Source organism: Belonocnema kinseyi, chromosome 6, assembly GCF_010883055.1.
Source record: "Belonocnema kinseyi isolate 2016_QV_RU_SX_M_011 chromosome 6, B_treatae_v1, whole genome shotgun sequence".
NCBI lineage: Eukaryota > Metazoa > Arthropoda > Insecta > Hymenoptera > Cynipidae > Belonocnema > Belonocnema kinseyi.
The window spans coordinates 56,836,655-56,850,093 of record NC_046662.1 but is presented as its reverse complement, the minus strand read 5'-3'; the positions used below and the strand labels follow the sequence as shown (position 1 = coordinate 56,850,093).

The window sequence follows — 13,439 nt, the reverse complement described above, 5'->3', positions numbered from 1 at the left end:
AATCGACTCGGGATACTTATAAGATACTACCATGATTTTTTCAGATTTTTTGGTCCAAAAATAAATTAGGCCAAAAACCGGCCTTACCGACCCTCCCACTTTCAACCAAATTATTTAATTTTCAAGTCACAAAGACGAACTTTCTACAAAACAATATAATTTTCAACCAGATATTTGAATTTTTTAATTTTTAGTTCAAAAATACGATACGAAGCTAATTTTTTACGAAATATTAAAATTTTTAAACAAATATTTAAAATTCTCTTAAATTGTTGAAATTTCAAAAGCAAATGAATTGCAAAAAAATACTACAATTTTAAACCAAACAAACGAACTTTCTTCAAAACAGTTAAATTTGTAATTCGAAAATATGACTTTTCTATCGGATGGTTTAATTTTCAATCGAATATTTATATTTTTAGACAATCAATTAAATTTAAAAATGAATTTTTTAATTTTTAATATAAAAAGGCGAATTTTCTACAAAAAAGTTAAATAATCAGCTCGAAAATATGAATTTAAAACTAAAAAGCCAATTTTCATCTAATTGTTTAAATTTTTAGCAGCAACAAAAAAAGAAGATTCAACAAAATAGGTCAATTTTCATCTAAAGAGATAAATCTTTAACCAAAAAAGATTTTTCATTCAAGAAAGGAAGAAATTTCAAAAAAATTATTTAATTTTCGAGTCACAAAGATGGATTTTCTGCAAAACAGTATACTTTATAACCCAAAAATATGACCTTTCTACAAGATATTTGTATTTCCCACCAAATATTTGTGTTTTCAGAGAAGTATTTGAATTTTGAAAGAAATTGTTACATTTTCGAGCCAAAAAGGAACATTTTCTACAAGAAAGTTTAATTTTTTATCAAATTGTTTAAATTGTAAGCCAAAAAATTGAATATTCTACTAGAAAGTTATATTTTCAACTCGAAAATGTCAATTTTAAACTAAAAAGCTCATTTTCATCAAGAATAAAAACACGAATTTTCAACAGAATAGTACAGTTTTCAACTTAAGTGATAAATGTTCTACGAAGAAATATTTCTTAGGTATAGAAAGAAAAAAATTTTAGACAATTAATTGAATTTTGCAACAAATTGTTTTATTTTTGATATAAAAAGACGACTTTTCTACAAAATCAAAAATATGAATTTAAAACCAAAAAGCTCATTTTTAATCAAATATTTAAATTTCTATCTAATTGTTGAATTTCCAACAACAACAAAAAACGAATTTTCAACAAAAGCGATGAAGCTTTAACAGGAAAGATTTATCAGTCAAGAAAGGAAAAAAATTTTAACCAAATTTTTTAATTTTCAACCCAAAAGGCGAATTTTCTACAAAAAAGTCTAATTTTCAACCTAAAAATATGAATTTTCAACCAAATATTTGAATTTTCTACATAATTTTTGAAATTTTTAGTAAGAAAGATGAATATTCTAAAAGAAAGTTTTAATCTTCAACTCGAAAAATGTCAAGTTTCAACTAAAAAGTTAATTTTCAATATAAAAAAAACTAATTTTTAACAAAAAAGGTAAATTTTCAACTAAAGAGATGAATATTCAACCAGGAAGGACTTTCCAGTCAGAAAAGGAAAAAAATACTAACCAAGTTTCTTAAATTTCAAGCAAAAAAAAAAAAATTTTCTACAAAATAGGTTAATTTACAACCGGAAAATATGAAATTTTAAACAAATATATTAATTTTAATCAAATATAATTTTAAAGCAAATTGGTTAATTTTTAATTCGAAAAAATGACTAGTTTACAAGGTAGTTTTATTTTCAACCCAAAAATGTCAATTTTAAGCTAAAAAGTTCATTTTCAAAATATAAAATTTCTTAACAAATTAGGTTAATTTTCCATAAAGACGAATTTTCTACAAAACAGTTAAATTTCCAAACTATAAATATAAATTTTTAATTAAATTTTTTTTAGAGTTTTCAACCAAAAAGTTAAATTTTCTACGAATCAATTTAATTTTCTACTCAAAAATATGAATCTTAAACCAAAAATCTAATTTTTAAGAAAATAATTCAATTTTCAGCCAAATAATAAAATATCCTAGCAAATTGTTGACTTTTTCATTAAAAAAATACAAATTTGGAGTAATTGTTATTACCTTAAAAAATTTAATAAAATACTTTAAAGGTAATTTCACTATAATATTTTTAAACTGACATTAATATTTTTTTTAAAGATCTGATTGACTTCAACTGATACAAATAATTAGAAAAAATGTAAACGCCGATAGAAACAAAATTAGACAAATTTGGTGTTTCAAATAGTAATTTTTGTTTCAAATTATTTCTGTCTAGATTTAAAAAAAATTATTTAAAAAAAAACTCAGGTTCCTATATTGAAAACAATACACCAGAGAAAAAGGATGGTACTGAGGAATAAAAATCTGTCCACTGACAAAAATAAATTTAAAAAATCGGATGTATTTTTATCAGTAAAAGTGCTGAAGTATTTCACAAATTTTGCAAACCCAACTAAACAAAATTTTTAAAAAATTACTCGAAAACCGACTAAAGAGACTAAAAAGAAGCTGTGATCCTTATTTAAAAAAAAAATTAAATCTCAGGGTTTCTACCCTACCTAGGAAACCTGGAAAACCTGAAATTGTGAGGTAATTTTTATTTACCTGGAAAATCCTGGAAATCTCAGGGATTTTTTCAAGTCTGGAAACTTTTTTAAAGCATACTTAGTTTTTTTTTTAATTTCAATATAAATTTAAATAACAATGAATCTTTATTTCTAAACGTAGCAGTACGTGGCTGTATTTAACTATTTTGTTGAAAACTCGTTTTTTCGTTTGTTTGAAATTAATTAATTTAACTGAAAATTTATTTACTATTTTTTAATTAATAATAATTTATTTAACTATTCTAGTTTTGGTTGAAAATCTATCGTTTTCAGTTGAAAATTCAAGTATCTAGTTCAAAATTAATGTCTTGTTGAAAACTCAAAAGTTTGTTTACAATTTTTTATATCTCTTAGCTGAAAAATCTTTTCTAGTCTAAAAACTTGTTGTTTTTCTAGTTCCATTCCAATGTTTTTGGTTGAAAATTAAAAAGGGAAACAATTCACTTTGGTTAAAAAATGAACTATTTTATTGAAAATCCGTATTTTAAATTAATTTTTCAAAATAAAAATGAAAACATTCATGAATTTATTAAAAATTAGTTTGAAACTAAAAATGTGACTATTCAATTTTTGGATTAAAGTTTGTCTTCTTTAGTCGAAAATTCATCTGTCCTGGTCGAAAATAATCTCCTTGATCAAAAATTATTTTTTTTTGTTAAAGTTTAACTATTTCAGCTCAAGGTTCATCATTTTTGTAGAAAATTAATCACTTTGTATAAAAAATGAACTATTAATTTGAAAGATTAGTTTCTTTTTCCTTGAATATTACATTTTTTTACAATTGATCTTTTTAAGATGAAAATTAATTTATTTTGATAAAAATTCGTCGCTTTTTTTTAGAAATTAATTTGCGTGGTTGAAAATTCATTCTTTTTGTTGATACAAATTCTTTTTTTATTGAAAAATAAAGTATTCCAGTTAAAGATTCACTGTTTTAGTGATGAATTGATTTTTGTGACATAAAATTCAACTATATATTTGAAGATTGGTTTTTCTTAGTTGAAAATCTAACTATTTCGCTAAAAATTCATGTATTTTGTTGAAAAATGGTCTTTTCAGGTAGAAAATTAATCTTCTGGATTAAAAATGAACTTTTTCAAATGAAACTATTTGATTGAAAGTTAAACCTTTTTTATTAATTTTTTTTATAAAGTTTGTCAGATTTAGTTGAAGATTAATCCTTCTAGTTAAAAATTATTAATTTGTCTGAAAATTATTTTTTGTTTGTTTGATTGAAAATTCATTTTGTCGACGAACAATTAAACTGTTCCATGTTTGCTTGAAAAATAATCTTTCTTAGATAAAAATGCAACTGTTTTGTTGAAAAATGATCTTTTTTAATTAAAAATTAAACTATTTGCTTCAGAATTCATGTGTTTTGTTGAAAAAAATAATCTTTTTTTAGAGAAAATTGATCTTTTTGGTAGAAAATTTAACTATTTGGTTAAAAATTGATCTATGTTGTTAAAAACTCAATATTTTAAACTTGAAAATAAAAATTTGTTTGAATTATTATTCAAATTCATGAACTTTAGGGACAAATTTAGAAAATTATTAATTGTGTTCTTAGTGTTATTCAATTATTAATTAATCGATGGTGCAAATATATTTTAAAATATATTTTCTAGGAGCTTTCTAAATCAAAAATATCAATTAAATACTAGAAACAAAAAAAAATTATTTATAATAAAATTCGTACTATGAAAAATTATACCTGAAAAAAGATTTCGATACCTGGAAAAAGCCTGGAATTGTCAGGGAATTTCTGTCCAGGATTTTTCTAGACGCCCTGATTCTGCTTCTATAAATTACTACGAAACTTTAAGATAATTATTTTTTCTTTCAGCAATTTAAAAAAGAAATCGGATTAGCCCCACGAAAAGTTTCTGCAAAGCCCGTTATTCCTGTTAAGAAATTTAAAAAAAAGCGGCAACCTCTTTGTGCAAATCCAATTTCAGAAAATCAGATTTGTTACATTTAATAGAAGCAATATGATCAAGTTTAAACTAATATACGAATTTTTCATCTTTGATATTTTTTTTTGTATTTATTAAAGTCTTTTTATTTACACACGTGAAGACTTCTCTCTGCGCAAAAAGAATCCAAGATACTGCAAAATAAATTTGTGCGTAAGTATATATATATATATATATATTTAAATAATGAAAATTATATAATAAAAACTCACTTTTAATATATCTAATAGAATACTGAGTCCTCCAGAATTTCTAGTTGGTTTTCGAAGGACTTGAATTTTTATTCTTGTCGGTTTTTGAGTCGCATCGAGAATTCTTTCCCTAATTTTTTCGACTTTGTTCTTCTCTTCGTGCGATAAAAAATTTCGAATATCTGGACCTTCTGGCAGACCTTCTACTGGATTTTTTTGGTCTACTTTGTATGTTTTTAAATTTAAATTCAGTCTATCTATTATCTCGAGAAGTTCTTTAATTTCTATTTCTTGTCTATCCAGTGTCTGTCTGTAGATTAAATTCTGAAAGAAAAAATATTTTGTGTGTTATGTCTCCTGTAAGTAATTTATTTAATGTCGATTATATTTTTGAAAAAGAATTTATTTGTTTAAAAATTAAAATTTTTTGTTAAAAACTCACCCTTTTCAGTTAAAAGTTTAACTGTTTTGTTGAAAATTCATCTTTTTGGTTTAAAAATAAAAATTAATTTTATAACTGAAGATATAATTATTCATTTCTTTGTTATTGAAAATCTATCTTTTTTTTAAAATTAAAAACTCAATTATTTTGATGAAGATTCATGTATTTTCTTAAACATTTATCTTTTTAAGTAGAAAATTAATCTTTTTGATTGAAATTTTATCTTTTTGGTTAAAAATTTAACCAGTTTTTAGAAAATTCTTTTTTGCTTGTTAAAATTTGTTCTTAAAAATGTATCTATTTCTTTTTTGTTTAAAAATTTATCTTTCTTAGCTGATAATGCCATTATTTAGTTTACAATTAATCTTTTTTGTTAGAAATTTAATATTCTAGATTAAAATTCACCTGTTTGATGCAAAATTAAATATTTTATTGATAATTAATTTTATTGACTGAAAATTGAACTACTCTATTTTAATATGAAAATGATCTATTTTATCTTTCTTTTGAGAGTTCATTTTTTTGAAGATTCATCTTTTTTTCAAAATTCTTTTTTTTTTTGTAGAAAATTAATCTTCCTGATTAAAAGTTTATCGTTTTGGTTGAAAGTTTGAAAATTTAGTTGCAAATTTTTTCATTAAATAGAAAAATTAATTTAATTATTAATTTTGTTGTTACACACTTAAAAAAATTAAAATCTCAACTGCTTTTATGAAAATTCAGGTATTTTGTTAAAAATGTATGTTTAGGTAGCGAATTAATCGTCTTGGTTGAAATTTGATCCGTTTGATTAAAAATTTATTTATTCTGTTGAAGATTGTACTATTTTGTTGAAAATTCTTTTTTTTTATGTATGAAACTTAATTTTTGCAACTGAAAATTTATCTATTTTGAACAATTTGAACTTATTTTATGAAAATTAATTCTAACTGATGAAGATTTAAATATTTTATTTTAGGCTAATAAATGGTTTGTTTTATCTTTTTGTTGAGAATTAATTTTTCCTTTTTTTCTTTAAAAATTCATCTCTTTGTTTGTAAATTTAACTATAGTTTTTTTCATCTTTTGGTTGAAAAGTAATCTTTCTTTTGTTTGGTTATAAATTTGAATACTTCGTTGAAAATCCATTGTTTTACCAAAAAAATTATTTTATAACTGAAAATGTAATTCATTTTTTTTAGATCCGTCTTTTTTTAATTTAAAAACTGAACTATTTTGTTAAAAATTCATTTTTTTGAACATTTATCTTTTTACGTACAAAATTAATCTACTTGGTTGAAATTTTATCTTTTGGTTGAAAATTTAACCATTCTGTTTGCAATTTGAACTTTTTTGTTTTAAAAATGAATGTCTTCTGGTAGAAATTTGATTTTTTTTTGATAAAAATGCTGATTGGGGGAAAATTCTTCTTCTGTGGTTGCGGATTCAAATTTTTTTGTTTGAAAATTCATCGTTTTTGGTTGAATTCGACTGTTTTTTATATAAAATTGAAGTCTTTTTTGGTTGATATATTGACTGTTATATTATTCGTTAAGAATTTTTTTTTTTTAAATTCAATAAGTTAATCAAAAGTGAAAAAACTTTATTAACGATTTCTTGTTGAAGATTCATCAGTTTAGTTGCAAATTCCTCCTTTTTTTGTTGAAAATTAATTTTTTGATCCAAAAATTAAACTATTACATTTCATTATTTTAGTTAAAAAAAATTTTTCTAGTTGAAAATTCAATTACTTGGTTTAGGATTGAACGTTTTTGCTCAAAATAAATTTATTTTAAATGATACTGTAACTTATTAAATTTTGGTAAAAAATTGATCTTTCTTAGTTGAGAATACTATTTTTTGAAAAGTTTGTTTGTTTGTTGAAAATTAATTTTTGTAATGATACGGCATTGTTTCGTTTTTTGTTTAAAATTTATCTTTCTTAGTGAACGGCTCATCTTTTTAAATGAAGATTTATCTGTCTTAATGAAAATTCGTCTTTATGGTTTAAAAATGCATGTCTGTTGGTAGAATGTTAATCTTCTTTTTGTTGATAAAAATACTGTTTGGGTGAAAATTAATCTTCTTTAGTTGGAGATTCAAGTTTTTGTTGTTTGGAAATTCGTCCTTTTTAGTTAAATTCAGCTGTTTTTTATTAAAAATTAAATTTTTTTGGTTGATATATCTATTATTACATGATTCTTTGAGAATTTATTTATTTTTCTGAAACCCCAATTAGTTGGTCAAAGGTGAAAACACTTTTTTAGAAAAGATTTTTGTTGTTGAAGATTCATAATTTTAGTTGGAAATTTGTCCTTTTTTGTTGCAAATTAATTTTTATTTACTAAAAATTTAACTATTTCAGTTCATTATTTTAATTGAAAATTGATTTTTTATAGTTGAAAATTTAACTGCTTTGGTGAATGTTGAATATTTAATGACTTGGTTAAAAGCTGAACTACTTTGTTTAAAATTTATGTTTTTGGTTGAAGATTTAACTATTCTGTTAAAAATAAATTTCTTTTAAGTGATAATGTAACTTATTCATTTTTGGTTTAAAAAATATCTTTTTTAGATAAGAAAATTATTTTATTGAAAAATGTTAGTTTTTTGTTCTAAATTAACTCTTTTCAATGATAATGTAAATTTTACATTTTAGGTTGAAAATTGATTTTTTTTAGTTTAGAATTCATCTTTTTGGTTGGAAAATTAATATTGCGGTTTGAAAATTCAACTGTTCTTTTTTAGAAAATTTATCTTTTTGGTTAAAAATTTATCTTTTTTGTTTAGAAGTTGAACTGCTTTGTTAAAAATTCGTCTCTTTGGCTAAAAATTTCTATATTTTGGTGAAAATTCTTTTGTTTGTTTGTTTGTTTAGAAGTAATTTTCAAAACTGAAAATGTAAATTTTTTATTTCTGGTTGAAAATTGATATTTTTTAGTTCAAAATTGGTCTTTTTTAATGGAAAATGCCACTTCTGGGTTGAAGTTTAAATAATATACGTTGTTCAAATTTCATTTCTTTTTTGGTGAAAGACTCATAATTTTAGTTAAAAGTTCATCCCTTTGAATAAAAAGTTAACTATTTATTTAAAAATTCATTTTTTGTTAGAAAATTATTATTTTCCGGGTGAAAATTCGACTTTTCTGTAGAAAATTCGTCTTGTGGTTAAAAATTGATATTTTGGTGGTTAAAAGTAGAATTATTTTGCTAAAAATTTACTTTACTTGCAGATTCATAATTTTAGTTAAAAATTAATCTATTTGGTTGAATATTTGCCTATTTCTTGAAAATTATTTTATTTCTTGTTCAGAAATAATTTTTAAAGCTGAAAATGTAACTTTTTTTATTTTTGATTAACAATCAATATTTTGTAGTTGAAAATTCGTCTTTTTGATTGAAAAATTAAACTTCTGGGCTAAAAGTTTAAGTAATTTGTTGTTTAAATTTCATTTTTGTTTGCGTAAAGATTCATAATTTTATTGGAAAATTTTTGCCTTTGACTACAACTTCAATTATTTTGATGAAAATTCGTATTTTGGTTGCAGATTCATCATTTTAGTTGAAAATTAATCTCTGTGGATCTTTTTTTTAAATTAATATTTTCACAGAAAATGCAACTTTCATTTTTCGTTGAAAATTGATTTTCTTCGATTAGAAAATACAACTACTTGGATAAAAGTTAAATGTTCAATTATTTAGTAAAAAATTTTACTATTGATATTTTTGTTAAAAATTAATATAATTGGTGGAAGATGAAACTATTTTCTTAAAAATTCTTTCTTTTTCAAAGGTAATTTTTTTTAAATGAAAATTTAGCTTTTTGATTTTTGTTCGAAAATTAATCTTGAAAATGTAACAATTTAATTGAAAATTTTTTTCTTTTCTGTCTCAAGAATCGTTTTTGTTGATACTCTGTACTTTTGGTTGAAATATTAAACTTCTGGATGAAAATATGAATTAAGTAAATATAGTGAGAAAAAAAAGTTGATAGTAAAAAATAAAATTTTACCTCTGCAGCGAGACTTTGTTTTTGAATTTCGACTTGCTTTAAATAATTTAACTCCTGGCAAATGTTTCTATATTTTTCTCGATCTGAAGGACTCACGAGGTCAAGATTTTGTCCATTTTTGTCTACGAGAGCCATGTATGATGCTTTTATTTCTTCTAATTCTGAAAAACTAGATTTTAATTTTTCAGCTTCCTTTCGATGAGTTTCTGCTTGAGAAGCTCTGAGTTTCAAAAGTTTTATGTCTTCTTCCATGGAGAGGTACTCAGTTAACTGAAGATATCAAAATTAATTTTTTAAATAGTGTCCAAAACAGGGTCGCTACGGTCAGAAAATTCTGGAAAATCAGGAAAAGTCAAGGAAGTTAAAACAAAATCTTACTTAGATTTTTTTTAACATTTAGCAAATGAACATACATATAAATTCCGTTAATTAACTAAACGCGGAAAGTTAATGAAATCAGATTTAGAAAAGAAAATTGGTTAATAACAATTAGTAATTTTTTTTGGTTGAAACTGAGCTTTTGGTAGAAAATTCATATTTTAATTTTTTTAAATTCAACTGTTTTGTAGAAAATTCATCTTTTTGGCAATTAAATTCCAAATTTTAGTTAACATTTTTTAAATTTATTAACTGCAAAATCTTCCTCGAATCCAAGTTCAATCTTTTATTGAAAATTCGTCGTTGGTTCTGAACTAAAATATTTTGTTGTTGAAATATCAACTATTCTTTTTTGTATATCTTGTTCAATTAAAAATTCATACTTTTTGTTGAAAATTCGTCTTTTCGGTAGAATATTATTTTCTTGGATTAAAGAATTCAACTATTTTTTTGAAAATTATTATTATTTTAGTTCCTTTTGTTTATCTGAAAATTTATTTACTCTGTTTTTCGTTGAAAATCCATCTTTACTGGTTAAGAAGGTAACTTTTTGATTGAAAATTCATGTTTACTTTTGAGAATTCAACTGTTTTGTTGAAAATTCGTCTTTTGTCGTTTTTAGTTATAATAAACTGTTTTTGGTTCTGCATTACAATTTTTGTTGTTGAAATATCAGCTATTATTTTTTATATACCTTGTTTAATTAAAAATCCGTGCATTTTGTTGAAAATTTGTCTTTTTAGTAGAATATTACTTTCTTGGGTTACGATTCCTCGTTTTAGCTGAAAATTATTTCCTTGTATTAAAGAATTGAACTATTTTCTTGAAAATTGTTATTTTTTTATTCATTTTGTTTAACTGAAAATTTTTTTACTCTGCTTTTCGTTGGAAATCCATTTTTATTGGTAAAAAATGTAACTTTTTGGTTGAAAATTCATATTTTTACTTTTGAAAGTTCAACTGTTTTGTTGAAAATTCATCTTTTTGCAATGAAGTTTAACATTTTAGTTAACATTTTTTAAATTTATTGACAGAAAAATCTTCCTTGAATAAAAATCCAATCTTTTGTTGAAAATTCGTCGTTTTTAGTTAGAATAAAATGTTTTTGGTTTTGAATTAAAATATTTTTTTGTTGAAATATCAGCTATTATTTTTTATATATCTTGTTCAATTAAAAATTTGTGCATTTTTTTTTGAAAATTCGTCTTTTTGGTAGAATATTATTTTCTTGGGTTAGCGATTCATCATTTTTGCTGAAAATTATTTTATTGGATTAAAGAATTGAACTATTTTTTCGAAAATTGTTATTATTTAAAAAAAATTCATTTTGTTTAACTGTAAATTTATTTTATCTGTTTTTCGTTGAAAATCCATCTTTATTGGTTACAAATGTAACTTTTTGTTGCAAAGTTCATATTTTTACTTTTGAAAATTCAACTTTTTTTAGAAAATTCATATTTTGGCAAAGAAATTCAACATTTTCGTTAACATTTTTTTAATTTATTGACTGAAAAATCTTCCTTGAATAGAAATCCAATCTTTTGTTTTGTAGTAACTTAACCTTTAAGATTAAAAATTAGTCTTTTTGAAGGTACAAAATTTAATTATTCCAGTTAAAGATTCATCATTTTAGTTGAGAATTTATCAGTTTGGTTGAAAATTAATTTTTTTTAACTGAAAATTTAAATGTTCCATTCTTCATTTAAAGTTGATATTTCCTAGTTCAAAATTCAACAATTTGGATGAAAAATGGCCTTTTTCATCAAAAATGAAATATTTCGTTCAAAATCTACATATTTTGTTCAAAAATCGATTTTTTGGTAGAAAATATCTTTTTCTTTAAAAGTTAATCTTCTTGTTTAAAAATTATTCTTTTCTGTTAAAAACTAAAGCATTTCAGTTAAATATTTATCATATTAGTTAAACATTCAAATTTTAGGTTGCAAGTAAAATAACTGGGTTGAAAATTATTAAACTCTTTTTTTTAAAAATCCATTTTTTTGGTCAAAGATTAATTATTTTTGATAAAAAATCATCTTTCTTGGAAAATGTAACTTCTTTGTGTAAAATCTATATTTTTCACTGAAAATTCAACTATTCCAGTAGAAAATCAAACTATTTTGCTGAAAATAGTGTTGTTGTTGTTTTTAAGAAATGTATTTTTATGAGAAAAAATCAACTATTCCAATTTTAGTTTAAAATTGATCTTTTTTGGATGAAAATTCAAATATTTGTTGAAAAATTTATGTAATTTGTGGAAAACTCGTTTTTTCAACAAGAAAATTAATCTTTGTGGATTAAATTTCAACTATTACAGTTGAAGATTCATCATTTTAGTTGAAAATTTTTCACTTAGGTTGAAAATTAAACTATTTTGTGTAAAATACGTTTCTTCTTTCTTGAAAATTAATTTTTCCAACTGAAACTTTACCTGTTTTGTTCTTTACTAAAAATTTAACTTTTTATTTGAAAATTTAAGCATTTGTTTAAAAATTCATTAATTTTACAAGGTTTTGCTTTTTGTTTCAAATATTAATATGTTACTTTTGGTTGACCGGGAAAATTGAAGAAAGTTGACCAGAAAAAACCGGGAAATGATCTGGAATTTGAAATCGCCGCCGACTTGCCACCCTTTTACATTTTTTAACTTTGACGAACGAATTTACGTATAAATATTATTGATCAATTAAATAGGGAAAGTTAATGAAATCGGATTTAGAAAAGAAAATGTGTTAATAAAAATGAATGTTTTAATATATGGTTGAAAAGATAACAATTTTTTTCAAACGTCTCTTTTGTTTTTGGTTGAAACTTCAACGATTTTGTTGAAAAATGGTCTTTTTAGATTTGAAAATTTAAGTATTTGTTTGCAAATGAACTTTGTGGTTGAAAATTTATATATTGTTCTGAAAATTCAACTGGTTTTATGAAAATTCACATTAAAATAATTATGAAAATAATCACTTTAATTGAAAAATATTATTTTCTACGTCTTTTTTAGTTAAAAATTCGTATTATTTTATAGAAAATTATTTTTTGTGTCTTGACGATTCATCATTTCAGCTTAAAATTATATTGTTTGGTTAAAAAATTAAACTATTTTTCGGTTGAAAATTTATCGGTTTGGTTAAAAATTTATCTATTTGCTTACAAAAATTGTTTTTGAAAATTAATTTTTGAACTAAAGATATAACTTGTTCAACATTCATTTTCTTGGTTAAAGATTCATAATATGGGGTTGAAAATTGATCTTCTTGGTTAGATATATTATTCTTCGCTTGAAAATTAAATATTTTCTTGAAAATCTTTTTTCTAATTAAAAATTATCTTTATTAAATGAAAATTTAATAACTCAATTTTTTGTTGCAAATATATCTTTTTTGATAAAAATATAACTTTTAATTTTTTAACTGAGAATCAATCTATTCTATTTTTGATTGAAAATTTGTATTTCTAGTTGAAAATTACACTATTTAGTTTAAAATTGATCTTTCTTGGTTAGTATTTAACATTCTTGATCAAACTTCATCTGTTTGGTTTTAATTAGAACTATTTTGATCAAAACTAATTCCATTAACTGAAAATCTTACTATTCTATTTTAAGCTGAAAATTTATCTGTTTTATCTTTTTGTAGAAATTTAATCTTCTTATTTGAAAATTCATCTTTGGTTTAAAATTTAAAAAATTTAAAAAAAATTCGTTGGCATTAAAATTGTGGGTCCGGATGCAATAAGGGCACATAAAATTTTTTCGTGCGAAAACGAAGTCCCCTGGAGGCTTTAGAAAAAATTTTCGAATTTTAATTTT

The 13,439-nt window shown here is 22.5% G+C and overlaps 2 protein-coding genes across 2 annotated transcripts in view; one reads left to right on the top strand and one right to left on the bottom strand.

Annotated features, from left to right (window-relative positions):
• Nucleotides 1–4,770, top strand: part of LOC117175407 (trichohyalin-like) — a 19,109-nt gene extending 14,339 nt beyond the window's left edge. Inside the window, exon 9 of the mRNA XM_033365117.1 lies at nt 4,500–4,770. Coding sequence (XP_033221008.1) covers nt 4,500–4,634 — 135 coding nt within the window. The 3' untranslated portion in view covers nt 4,635–4,770. The remainder of the gene's footprint in view (nt 1–4,499) is intronic.
• LOC117174537 overlaps nt 4,688–13,439 on the bottom strand; it is a 9,737-nt gene continuing 985 nt past the window's right edge. The window contains exons 3-5 of the mRNA XM_033363740.1: nt 9,254–9,523; nt 4,842–5,144; nt 4,688–4,763 (exon numbers count right to left, since the gene is read on the bottom strand). Of these exons, the coding sequence (XP_033219631.1) occupies nt 4,719–4,763; nt 4,842–5,144; nt 9,254–9,523 (618 nt within the window). The 3' untranslated portion in view covers nt 4,688–4,718. The remainder of the gene's footprint in view (nt 4,764–4,841; nt 5,145–9,253; nt 9,524–13,439) is intronic.